We start from the raw sequence: 14,197 nt of genomic DNA on the forward strand, positions 1-14,197 counted from the left end.
GAACGCATGTTGACGCGAGTCCATTGCAAATGCATTGAAATGAAAACGCATTTGCAATGGATCCGTTTCTGCGTTAAAAAAACGTTCAGGACGCATGTTAAAAAGACGTAGTGTGAAAGCAGCCTTACCTGCATTTTATGTGCAGAAAACATGCGTTTTGGACAACCAAACCGCATGCTTTTTGGACATTAAAATAATGATTTCATATGTCCCTTTACACACACACAGTCCGACAATAAAATTAAAGAAAAATAAAAATTTTTTTGCTATTTTTCCAATAAATAGTAAATTACCGCTATAATTTTAATCATTATTTCTATTTTCTAAATTATTTTTAAAATTCTTTGTGTTCCTTTTTTTTTTTTTTCTTCTTTTTTCATTGTGTTTGACAGATTAAACTTTATTTAGCAGTGTCTTGATGTTCAAAACGCATCTGTCAAAACGCAGGTGAAAAAGCATTTACAAAAACACTAAAACCGCATCTAAAACTCGGTAAATACGCATGCGTTATCAGCGCTACAGTTCTGAAATAGGCAACTTTGGTCAAATCAATTAAGCCAAAAACGTGCGTTTAGAACTGCAAGTAGAACGCAAAGTGCGGTCTTAGCCTAACACTAATTTCCATGCTCAGCAGATTGGTAACCGTTTAACGTTAGCATTTTACAGCTTCACAAATTGGATTAAAGATTAGTACGGTACACACAATGTATGTTCAGTGTGTTCTACTATGGACTTGTCACTTTCTTGTATATGAAACCATTTATGGACATTTTAGGGGTTATGTGAGACTAAAAGCAAATTCAAGTTACTGTCCATTGTCTGATGTTCCAGAGTTGTCAAAGTGTAATTACATGAGCAAAGCATATTTAATGGAACCTGACAGGTGATACATGTGGCCTGATAAACAGACAGTGAGTATCGGAGCACTGACTGTATGATTTCAACTAAACCTAGCTGAATCATACAGCCGGTGTCTGCTAAATGCCAGCCACAGATCAGAATGCATGTATTGTCAGTGGCAGATTACCTTTAAATAGTGTTGTCATTTTGTTAGAAATTTGAATGGCTTGACTAATACTTTGTTTTTGTTTATTTGTTTTTTTAAAAAAAAAAAAAAAAAGCTGCGCCTGGGCTTCAAGCTGATGTGTCTTTGACAACTGAGGCAGGTGTCCCCCTCCCTGGTCCTCGAGGGGTTAACACGTACATTCCTCTGATCAGTAAGTAAGACCTTTACCACAGTTGTGGTGAAGATGAAATGCAACTAATTTATTATACAGAGACAAAATTAAAAAAAACCTGTCTACATAGTTTTGTACTGATGTTCTTACCAGTCAGTGACTGTTACACTTAACACATGGATATCGAACAATCCAAAAAAGTATAACCTTGCAGGCAGTTGCAAATTGATTAGTTAATGGGAATCTGTCAGAAGTTTTTTCTACCTCATCTGAGACAAGCATGATATAGGCAAAGAGACCCTGAATCCAACAGTGTATCACCTTGATTACTGACAGAATCAGAAATTTTAGATTTAGCCATGTAGCAGACAGATAAGAGAGCTGCCCGCACCCACACCAGGCTCTCTATCGAGATTGCATATTGACAGTGAGGTTCCAGTCAGAGGATTCACACACCATGTAGTCTGAGCAATGATAAGTCCTGCTGCTTTAAAGGTCCAGTCACACTAAGCAACTTACCAGCGATCCCAACAACGATAGGGATTGCTGGTAAGTTGCTAGGAGGTTGCTGGTGAGATGTCACACTGCGACACTCCAGCGATCCCACCAGCAACCTGACCTGGCAGGGATCGCTGGAGCGTGGCTACACGAGTTGCTGGTGAGCTCACCAGCAACCAGTGACCAGCCCCCAGCGCCGCGTGGAAGATGCTGCGCTTGGTTACCAGTGCACGGAGCTACACGTGCAGAGAACAGGGAGCAGCGCACACTGAGCGCTGGCTCCCTGCTCTCCTAGTTACAGCACACATCGGGTTAATTACCCGATGTGTGCTGCAGCTAAATGTGCACAGAGCAGGGAGCAGCGCACACCGCTTAGCGCTGGCTCCTTGCTCTCCTACTTACAGCACACATCGGGTTAATTACCCGATGTGTACTGCAGCTAAATGTGCACAGAGCAGGGAGCAGCGCACACTGCTTAGCGCTGGCTCCCTGCTCTCCTAGCTACAGCACACATCGGGTTAATTAACCCGATGTGTCCTACAGCTACATGTGCACAGAGCAGGAGCCGGCACTGACAGTGAGAGCGGCGGAGGCTGGTAACAAAGGTAAATATCGGGTAACCAAGGACAGGGCTTCTTGGTTACCCGGTTTACATTGGTTACCAGCCTCCGCAGAAGCCGGCTCCTGCTGCCTGCACATTTAGTTGATGCTCTCTCGCTGTCACACACAGCGATCTGTGCTGCAGAGCAGGACAGCAACAACTAAAAAATGGCCCAGGACATTCAGCAACAACCAACGACCTCACTGCAGGGGCCAGGTTGTTGCTGGATGTCACACACAGCAACATCGCTAGCAACGTCACAAAAGTTGTTCGTTAGCAGCGATGTTGCTAGCGTGACGGGGCCTTAAGAAACATAGCAAATAAACAGATCAGACCTTGACAAGAGAGGCATCCCTGGATATTAACCCTTGCAGCATTTGGTCTTCAGATTACATAGCAAAAACTTGCCAACAGATTCCCTTTAAGTCCATGAACTACAATTTCTAAGATGGGATGAGATAAATGATTCCTTCATTCTGCACTGTCATAGCTTAGTACTAGCTGTATTGAGGTTCATTCTGCACTGTCATAGCTTAGTACTAGCTGTATTGAGGTTCATTCTGCACTGTCATAGCTTAGTACTAGCTGTATTGAGGTTCATTCTGCACTGTCATAGCTTAGTACTAGCTGTATTGAGGTTCATTCTGCACTGTCATAGCTTAGTACTAGCTGTATTGAGGTTCATTCTGCACTGTCATAGCTTAGTACTAGCTGTATTGAGGTTCATTCTGCACTGTCATAGCTTAGTACTAGCTGTATTGAGGTTCATTCTGCACTGTCATAGCTTAGTACTAGCTGTATTGAGGTTCATTCTGCACTGTCATAGCTTAGCACTAGCTGTATTGAGGTTCATTCTGCACTGTCATAGCTTAGTACTAGCTGTATTGGGGTTCATTCTGCACTGTCATAGCTTAGCACTAGCTGTTTTGGGGTTCATTCTGCACTGTCATAGCTTAGTACTAGCTGTATTGGGGTTCATTCTGCACTGTCATAGCTTAGCACTAGCTGTATTGGGGTCCATTCTGCACTGTCATAGCTAAGTACTAGCTGTATTGGGGTTCATTCTGCACTGTCATAGCTTAGCACTAGCTGTATTGGGGTTCATTCTGCACTGTCATAGCTTAGTACTAGCTGTATTGAGGTTCATTCTGCACTGTCATAGCTTAGTACTAGCTGTATTGGGGTTCATTCTGCACTGTCATAGCTTAGCACTAGCTGTATTGGGGTTCATTCTGCACTGTCATAGCTTAGTACTAGCTGTATTGAGGTTCATTCTGCACTGTCATAGCTTAGCACTAGCTGTATTGAGGTTCATTCTGCACTGTCATAGCTTAGCACTAGCTGTATTGGGGTTCATTCTGCACTGTCATAGCTTAGTACTAGCTGTATTGGGGTTCATTCTGCACTGTCATAGCTTAGCACTAGCTGTATTGGGGTCCATTCTGCACTGTCATAGCTAAGTACTAGCTGTATTGGGGTTCATTCTGCACTGTCATAGCTTAGCACTAGCTGTATTGGGGTTCATTCTGCACTGTCATAGCTTAGCACTAGCTGTATTGGGGTTCATTCTGCACTGTCATAGCTTAGTACTAGCTGTATTGGGGTTCATTCTGCACTGTCATAGCTTAGCACTAGCTGTATTTGGGGTCATTCTGCACTGTCATAGCTTAGTACTAGCTGTATTTGGGGTCATTCTGCACTGTCATAGCTTAGCACTAGCTGTATTGGGGTTCATTCTGCACTGTCATAGCTTAGCACTAGCTGTATTGGGGTTCATTCTGCACTGTGTCATAGCTTAGCACTAGCTGTATTGAGGTTCATTCTGCACTGTCATAGCTTAGCACTAGCTGTATTGGGGTTCATTCTGCACTGTCATAGCTTAGCACTAGCTGTATTGGGGTTCATTCTGCACTGTCATAGCTTAGCACTAGCTGTATTGGGGTTCATTCTGCACTGTCATAGCTTAGCACTAGCTGTATTGGGGTTCATTCTGAACTGTCATAGCTTAGCACTAGCTGTATTGGGGTTCATTCTGCACTGTCATAGCTTAGCACTAGCTGTATTGAGGTTCATTCTGCACTGTCATAGCTTAGCACTAGCTGTATTGGGGTTCATTCTGCACTGTCATAGCTTAGCACTAGCTGTATTGGGGTTCATTCTGCACTGTCATAGCTTAGCACTAGCTGTATTGGGGTTCATTCTGCACTGTCATAGCTTAGCACTAGCTGTATTGAGGTTCATTCTGCACTGTCATAGCTTAGCACTAGCTGTATTGGGGTTCATTCTGCACTGTCATAGCTTAGCACTAGCTGTATTGGGGTTCATTCTGAACTGTCATAGCTTAGCACTAGCTGTATTGAGGTTCATTCTGCACTCATAGCTTTGTACTAGCTGTATTGAGGTGCCAAACCCTAGAATAACTTTTGTATTGGAATATTAAATTAATTACTGGAGGAGTGACAGCTTATTGTCCTATTATACAAGTATTTTATCAGTTCAGCCACTAAAAAATAAGATCCTAACTCATAATTGCCCTATCTAAACACCTAAACGAACACCAAATACCTTTGTCTAAAAATGAAGGTTTGTAACCATTTCTTCGAACAGTTTTAATATTGAAAGTGCACTCATAGATCTCCTAATACCATAATTCTACATACACATAATGCTGTTTGTCACTATTACAATTAAGAGTTATACAATTTACAGTGAACAATAAAAATGCATTTCCAAACATTGCTAACAATGCAATCCAGGATAAAAAAAAATTATTTCCTTTGTAAAACAAAAATGGTAAAATAGTTATTGGTTTAATTACTTAAAGGGGTTTCTCCATCACACATTTGTGGCATTTAGACAGGATATGCCATAAATGTCTGAGAGGTGAGTGCCACTGCTAGGCCCATCAGCGCTCCAGACTGGGGCCCGTTGTGTATTGAGTAGAGACTGCACTTGATCTGTTCTCTCCTCACTGATATGCCAGTGGTACTTTGGTGTCATTTGTCTTATCTTTTGTGTTTTTTGTTTTTTTTTTGTTTTGTTTTTTTTTGCTTTTATTTTTTTTGTGGCCTTTTGGTTTGTTTTTGTTTTTGTTTTTTTTTCTTTTCAGTTCCTGGTTTTCCCTACCCTACTGCTGCCGCAGCCACTACAGCAGCCGCCTTTAGAGGTGCACACTTAAGGGGACGTGGGAGGACTGTGTATGGGGCTGTGCGAGCAGTGCCACCTACTGCCATCCCTACGTACCCTGGGTAAGTCAAGGCCTTCAACATAAGAGGGATAATGGAAGTTAGAAGTCCTAAGCAGGCATTTTAGTAGTTAGCTGGACAGTTATACTGCTAAGTGTCATTACTGAAACAGAAAAGACACTGAATAAATATTTACTAGTTTATAAGAGTGCAACAGGCTTATCTTAAAACCTTTATATTGGAACTATGTTAAAATGATGTTTTTAAAAGAATGTAAAAGTGAATAATTCACACTACTGTGCTTAAGAAGGCTCAGATAGGAAGAAATGAGTTTGCTGAGAGAATTTCCAGTTCAGATGTAGGTCATCTGAGTCTATTAAATGAATGTGCCTAAGTAGACGTAGTGAAGGGCAGGACTGGGATGTGGTTGCGGGGAGGATGCTTTTATATAAAGCTTGTCAATAACTGCACCTCTGTGTTTGTGTGTGACCAGTCATAGCTGACACGCATGAAATGTGGCCTCATACATAACTGGGTGAGCAAAGTTGAATGATGTATGAATAACCATAGGTAGAGACCTCGTACTAACAGCATCTTTGTCAGTTTGTCAGCAGTTTTAGCCCTTCAAATTTATTTACAGCCCTACATAAAAGACCTGCAAAGGGCATTTAAACTTACCTGTGTATGGGTTTCTTAAGGCTGCTTTACACACAACGATATCGCTAGCGATCTCATTAGCGATGTGACATGCCAGATCGCAGATGCGATTTGCCGAGATCGCACTTGTGATTGGCGCAACAAAAACAACCTATGTGCTATCTCGGCAAATCATATCTGCGATCTGGCGTGTCACATCGCTAATGAGATCGCTAGCGATATCGTTGTGTGTGAAGCAGCCTTTAGCCACATGACTTGAAGAGCAGAGATCCACAACATCAGCATTTCCTCTCAAGGAGCAGTTGTTGCGGGTTCCTGGATGCTGCACAGGGGCAGGGTTTTAATGTGATGAAATATAGTTCAGGTCTAGTGAACCCCAATAAAGTACTTGCCCAGCAGCATGTGCCATTGCATTTCCAGTGATGCAGCTACCAAAAGTCTACACCAGGATGTTTAAACACCTTTCTAGGTCTGCGGGATCAGAACTGCTGACACACTTTTTTTGTCTAGTTTTAGAGCTTTTTAGACCTGGTAAACTTTTTGCATGATTTTACACATTAAAAGGGAATCTGTCAGCAGGTTTATACTATGTAATCTGAGAACAGCAGGTGATACAGGCTGCTACAGGGTTCAGCGATGTGTCATTTATTACCTTGTGTGCTGTTCATCAACTAGGGTTATCGTTGCCTGACCACGCACCCTTTCCCTCGGATTACCACTTCGCTGTCAAAAGACTTTTTACATAGAGCTCCTGGTGTGGGTGGATTAACTTTCTCAGCTCTGCTGCATTGCTAAATCTAAAAATTTTGATTTGTGTCAGAACGGCTGCACCCAGTAAACTAAGTGATACATTGTTGGATTCAGGGTCTCTTTGCCTCTATAATGCTGTTCTCAGATGAGTTGGCAAAAACCAGCTGACAGATTCCCTTTAAGCATTATGCTGTCATGTTTAGAAAAATGCACCAAATAGTTTTAGTTGGCGCTTTAAATTCTAACACGTTTATTCTAAACTGTAATCAGACGATCTTACTATATTATGTACAGAAGGCTAGGAGAACTTTTTTTTTGTTTAATATTGGTAAAAAGGATTGCCCCATCAGCATGTGAGGGTTTTTGACTTGAAGCAATAATATTTAAGTGGTCATAACTTGGTTTACCTTTATGTATACCCTACTTAGTGATTTTTAGGGGTGCTCTGTTCGCTGTAGTTGTGGACAAGAAACAAAATATTTTGTCAGCATATTTTTATCTTCTATAGTGCACTAAAATGACTATGAACAGTGGAAACGCTTTTTTTGTTTTAATTTTAAACTATTATGTCCACTCCTGCCCCCCTCCCCATTCACCCTTTCTACAAACCTGTCTTATAATGCCAAGCAGGGTTTCAAACTTAAATTTCAATTTTTATGAAATGAAAACAAAATAAATATAAATGGTAACTTTCTGATAGGAATTGCTAAAAATTTTATACTCCATTTTCTACACCTAATTGGTTAACCCTGGTGTGTTTTGGAGTTTTTCTTTATTCTCTAATTTAATTAGGCTGATTTCACACATCCGGTTTTTGCAGTGCGGCTAAATCCGGCTCTAAAACTTATGCAACGGATGCGGCGAAAAAAACCGCATCCTTTGCATACGTTTTTACATGCGGCCCGTCCGTTTTTTGCCGTTTGCGGCACGCTACTGAGCATGCGCAGTGCAAAAAAACCGCATGCGGCGGCCGGATGCGTTTTTTGCCGCATCTGGCGTCCATAGGCATGCATTGGGAAAAGAGCCGCATCGGCCGGTTCCATCCGGCCGCCGCATGGGCTAAGTATGCCGCATGCGGCAAAAACCGGACCGAACGCAAGGCCATGCGGCACAATCCGGCACTAATGCAAGTCTATGCGGAAAAAACACAATTGGCGGCAAAAAAAAAGGGTTGCATTTTTCTGCAAAGAGCCGGATTGTGCCGCACAGCCAAAACCGGAAGTGTGAAAGCAGCCTTACTCTGCAATAAGTAAGGAGCATGAGACAAAGCTGAAGATTAGAACCTTCTTTCTAGGAATCTGGTGTGCATATATCTAAGTGGTGGTGGTATTCGTAGTACTTATCTGTTAAAAGGAACCTGTTACCAGATTTGGGCCTTCTAAACTAAAGCACGCATCTGTGCTGCATTCCATGATGGTGCACATTACCTCCTGACCCCCCCAGTAGCCCCCAAAAAATACCTTCTGTTTGTAGATGAACCTCCTGAATTGTAAAGCGCTGTGGACTATATTGGCACTGTAAAAGTAAATTATTTATTACCTTTATAAAATCTCCTGCCCAGTATGTAAATCGTCTAATGGGTGTCCTGTTCTGTGCCTCCTGTCCCTCCTTTCACTTTCCTCCAGTGAAAAATGTTGCGCCTGTACAGAGAACTCGCCGGTTCACTCAGGCACACCTATGTTTTTTGCTCTGCCCGCAATAGGGCAGAGCAAAGTGTGCAAGCCGGGAATATGGAGATTTTTCCCGCCTACGTAGATGGCGTCTGAGGAGTCATCCACATCAATCAACACAGGAGGATGGTGAAAGGAGAGACAGGAGGCATAGAATAGGATGCCCTTCATATCGGACCGGATAATATACTTAAAGGGCGGGAGATTTTATAAAGGTATTTTTAGGGGCTTCAGGGGAGTCAAGGGGTAACATTCACCTTCATGGAATGCAGCACAGGTACTGCTTAAGGTGCTTGTTTTAGTTTAGAAGGTCCAAATCTGGTGACAGGTTCCCTTTAAAGTAAACCTATAACAATATCATGACCATGGGAATAATTACTGCACCTGCAATAAGTGAGAAACATGAGACACACATAGAGATTACTACTTCCCGTCTACGTGTTTGGCAGTTTTCTCACGTACCGGAGACACGTACACACGTAGACCTAAGTATTCCTATGGTTTTGGACACACGTAAGTATTTGTGCACGGAACGTGTGTCCGTTCCGTACTTACGTGTATCTCTCTGTTTCTCACACCGACATGTCCGTTTTCTCTCCGGCATCACGGGTGTCACACGGAACGCAAACGTGTCACACGTAATGCAAATGGACCACACGGATGTGTTCCGTGTAACACGCACTGAAGAAAAGACATGTCTGTGAGGAAAAAAACCACAAAATTTTACGCCCCTACTCCAGCCCTGCAGTCTCTGCCGCTGCTGTCACTTGCTGCCAACCGCCGCTCATTATGCTCATTGAATATTCACTTCACTGCAGCCGGAAGCAGCAGCAGCGGGGAGTCTGCAGGACTGGAGACCGAAGTTCATCACCATGGACAGCAACGCCAGGGACAGGTGAGTAGAAAGTTCCCGTTCTCCGTGTGTTATCACGGATAACACACGGAGAACACACGTGTGCCATACACACAGCACACCGAGGGCAATACGCACCTGCGTGGTTTTTCTGGAACGTGTGAAAGATGCCTAAAGGATGATCATTATCACTATGGTGTCCTATCACAGGATTTGTATATTGCTCTTTTGGGCATCTATTAAAATCAGCCTTTTTTATGGGGAAGGCAGATTATCCTTACATATCCCACAATCTCTGCCACTAAAATTATTTCAGTCTAGTCATATTTGGGGCTAAAATAGTGTAAAATATGTCATTTTTATTTTCATAGCTCAATGTCCTAAAATTCTGTGAAACAATTGAAGAAATGCTGACTACACACTTATATGAATTCGAAGAGGGGTGTACTTTCCAAAATGTGGTTAGTTTTGGTTCATTTTCTGTTATTTTGGTACTTCAGATGTACTATACTTTACACTGTAAAAGTCAAATAGCTTTCCTTCCCTTCTAAGCCCTGTCCTGTCTATATGGTAGTTTTCTAACCACATATAAAGTATTATCATAATTTTGTTTTTAGTTTTTGAGATTTTTGCGGGTTATGAAAATGAGCAATTTATGGCTTAATCTGTCACCACTTTGACCATTTTACACGGTTAATATGGACATACAGGTTATAGAATGCAGGAAAAAACGCTATATCTGTATGTCATATAAGAAGCCTTGTAGACAAATCATCTTTTTATCACTTTATGTAAATGAGCACTTCCAGGCTATGGGGAGTATGCTGCCTTGAAGATAACTCTGCCTCAAGAGAATATTTTAAATAAAAGGAGCATTACCAGTGAGACAGAAGTAACTGACATAGCGCAGGAGAAATGAAATTTGTCTTCTTTCAATCACAATTTTTGCAGCTTCCTGAGCTCTGCTTCATTGGAACAATGCTGCAACACCGCCTGTGAGTTGGCGGCTGAAGCTGAGAGTAACCTGCAGAAGTGTCAGTTATAATAACATACAGCTCCGCAGCATGGATAGAGAGCAGCCATCCCACCGGCAATCCCCAATAATCTCTTGAGGCAGAGTTATCTTCCAGGCAGCATCCGCCCCATAACCTGGAAGAGCTCATTTACATAAAGTGATAAAAGATGATTTTTCAACAACAAGGCTTCTGATATGAGACATTGCTTTTTTTTAGCATGCTATAAACTGTATGCCAATATTAGGAGTTTAAAAAGATCATAGTGGTGACAGATTCCTTTTAAGCAATATTTTATATATCTCATTGGGGTCACAGATTTTGTGACGCACATCCGGCCGCTTTAGCGATGCCGTTTCGTGTGACACCTTTGAGCGATTTTGCATCGTTGCAAAAACGTGCAAAATCGCTCATCGGTGACATGGGGGTCCATTCTCTTATATCATTGCTGCAGCAGTAACGAAGTTGTTCCTCGTTCCTGCGGCAGCACACACCGCTCCGTGTGAGACCGCAGGAATGAGGAACCTCTCCTTACCTGCCTCCCACCCGCAATGTGGAAGGAAGGAGGTGGGCGGGATGTTCGTCCCGCTCATCTCCGCCCCTCCGCTTCTATTGGGCGGCGGTTCAGTGATGCAGTTGTGACGCTGAACGAACCACCCCCTTAGAAAGTAGGTGGTTCGCCGGTCACAGCGACGTCGCAGCGATTTGCCCATGTCGCACAACTGATGGGGCGGGTACCCACGCTAGCGATATCTGTCACGATATCGCAGCGTGTAAAGCAGCCTTTAAACCACTTTATTTTCTTCTTGATAAAGCGAATCTGTCATGTAAAGCACTATTACACTGCAAATATAGGGCTAATCTGCAGGTTAATGGTGTTCTGAAGCTGCCCAGTGCTTTCACCGAGAGCCCCGGTGCCAGAAGAAAATTAACATTACTCCTCCCGGAAGTCTTGGGCTGTCATAATAAGGGCAGCTTCAGTCACTGCTCTGGGGATAGTGAGCTGTTTCTGTAACGCGCCACTGTCACTGACTGATAGCCGGCCCTAAGGCTAGGATGACTGACTAAAAGCCTGAGACTGCCAGGAAGGAGTAAAGTTAATTTTACCCCCGCAGCATGGCTCTGTGCGGGCAACGGGCAGATTGAGAACACTATTAACTTGCAAATTAACCCCATATTTGCATGTTAATAGCATATTTTGCTTTTTTACATAAAAAACAGGCGAAAGTATGCACTGATTTATGCTTTTCAGACTTTCAGCCCTAGTCATAGTCTATAGTCATTTATTTTCGCATATACTTTCTCGTGTGTTTTTATGACTCGTGCATGATTTTAACAATAAAAAAAAGTGATTTTACTCGCTTTTCCTATTTTTGTATTATGCTAGGGACTGAATCTTGCCATACATCTCCTATTGCAGAGGGTGAGCTTATTCCATAGAATGCTCAGTACACCCCTACATGAATTCCTTGCTAGGGATAGCCTGAATGAGGTCACTTTGGGGGATTTTCAGGTCTGTACCCTCTTGGGCTTTGCAGATGTGGAATAGCACACACAATGCACAGCAGACCTTCAGAGTGCTGCTGTGGGCAGAGCAGGCTGGTAAAGTGCCAGTGATTACAGCTGTGTTCAGTGTAGTGAGCAGTGACAGTAGGGCTCTGTTTACACAGGGTGTTTTTGCAGCGTTTCTTCTTCTGCAGCAATACCTTTTTGCAGCATTTTTTTACTGCATTTTTTGCACTTCCTCTGGTAGTGGTGACTGGACAAAGTCCAGACCTGTGGGGGTTCAAAATTACCCAAGTGTCGGGATTGATCTGGACCTAGAACTCTGGTAATTTAAAAAAAATAAATAAATAATAAAACAAGCACACTATACTTACCAGTCTCCGGCATGGCTGTACCTGCTCCCGCAGCTTCTCCGTCTACTTCCGGGGCCGCTCATTAGCCTCATTCATATTTGCTGCTTTCCCCTCCCACCGGCGTCTGTGATTGGTTGAGGTCAGACGCACCCCCACCCGTAGTGACCAGCGTCCGGCCAGATACCGTGTATCGGTGTGTCTTACCGGGTTAATAAAAAACCCAGTTCTGGCCTGGAATTGATCCAGGGTATCTGTGAGTCCGCCAATCACTAGGGTGAAAAACCAAGATAAAAACACTGAAAAAAATGACATGTTCATTCTTTCAATAACGCAACAAAAACCAAGGAGGTTGACAAAACTGTTAGGCTAACACCACAGGTTGTGTGTGTGTGTGTGTGTGTGTGTGTGTGTGATTTCTGTAATCACATAGACTTTGCTGGGACTGTGAAGGCAGCGTTTTATTAGCATGGATCTGCATAAAAACAAAAATAAAATAAAAATATGCAGCAAATACACCCTGTGTGACCATAACCTAATCGTTCCCTGCATCACCTCTGACTGGAAGTGAATGATTGCAGGGAGGATATGAGTTTATATTCTCTTTAACTACTTCCGGTAAATCAGCCTAACCTCAATATATGCACTTTTCACAATGGCCACTGAGGGTATTTTGACTCACTTCCTATCGTTTCAGGAAGAGTTTTTAACATGGCTCCTTTATTAGGAGAGGCAGTATTATAGTGACAAGTGAGACCTGTATACAGAGGTGTTAACATAGGATATACTATTCACACTTGGTGATGTCACAGCTGACCCTGCTCCCCTTGCCTTCACATTGACCTTTGCACATGCACTTTAGGCTAGTTTCACACTTGCGTTGTTTTCCTTCAGTCGCAATCCGCCGTTTTGGAAAACAGCGGAATCCGTTAACGGATTCCGCTGCTTCCCATAGACTTGTATGGACGATGGATTGCGACTGATGGACCTGCGTTGCTTCCGCTGGCCGACGCTGCGTTGCTTCCGCCGGTCGGAAGGAACGCAGCATGTAACGTTTTTTGAGCAGCGGAATCCTTAGGATTTCGCTGCGCATGTCTCTCTGGCTCCCTGCACATGTAACCAGGGAACACATCGGGTTACTAAGCAAAGTGCTTTGCTTGGTAACCCGATATTTACCCTGGCTGTGTGCAAGGAGCCAGCGCTAAGCGTTGTATGCTGGTAACCAAGGTAAATACTACGTGTGCAGGGAGCCCGACACTTCCTCGCTCGGCTACGCCCCCTCCCGCACTCCACTCCGTATGTACACACGCGCATGTGCACACACGCGCACACACACACACACACGCCTGTCCCCAGCCATGCAGTCCCCGCGCCACTGACCCATCCCGCACTCCGCCCCCGCACACATTCTCGGCGGCCGAACAATCAGCTGATCAGCCGGTTGCTGTGAGCGATGAACTGATCACCCGGCGGCCGGCTGCTGTGAGCGATGAGCTGATCACCCGGCGGCTGGCTGCTGTGAGCGATGAGCTGATCACCCGGCGGCCGGCTGCTGTGAGCAATGAGCTGATCACCCGGCGGCCGGCTGCTGTGAGCGATGAGCTGATCACCCGGCGGCCGGCTGCTGTGAGCGATGAGCTGATCACCCGGCGGCCGGCTGCTGTGAGCGATGAGCTGATCACCCGGCGGCCGGCTGCTGTGAGCGATGAGCTGATCACCCGGCGGCCGGCTGCTGTGAGCGATGAGCTGATCACCCGGCGGCCGGCTGCTGTGAGCGATGAGCTGATCACCCGGCGGCCGGCTGCTGTGAGCGATGAGCTGATCACCCGGCGGCCGGCTGCTGTGAGCGATGAGCTGATCACCCGGCCACCCGGCGGCCGGCTGCTGTGAGCGATCAGCTGATCACCCGGCGGCCGGCTGCTGTGAGCGATCAGCT

General features: G+C 44.2%; 1 protein-coding gene across 3 annotated transcripts in view; it reads left to right on the forward strand.

Moving 5' to 3' along the window:
* The window catches only part of RBFOX2 (RNA binding fox-1 homolog 2), an 846,394-nt gene extending 840,865 nt beyond the window's left edge, over positions 1-5,529 (forward strand). For all 3 annotated transcript variants that reach the window (XM_075321972.1, XM_075321970.1, XM_075321971.1), the window contains 2 exons: positions 1,122-1,217; positions 5,387-5,529. In XM_075321972.1, the coding sequence (XP_075178087.1) occupies positions 1,122-1,217; positions 5,387-5,529 (239 nt within the window). The remainder of the gene's footprint in view (positions 1-1,121; positions 1,218-5,386) is intronic.
* Positions 5,530-14,197: the final 8,668 nt, after the last annotated feature.

The sequence above is a fragment of the Anomaloglossus baeobatrachus genome, chromosome 8, assembly GCF_048569485.1.
Source record: "Anomaloglossus baeobatrachus isolate aAnoBae1 chromosome 8, aAnoBae1.hap1, whole genome shotgun sequence".
NCBI lineage: Eukaryota > Metazoa > Chordata > Amphibia > Anura > Aromobatidae > Anomaloglossus > Anomaloglossus baeobatrachus.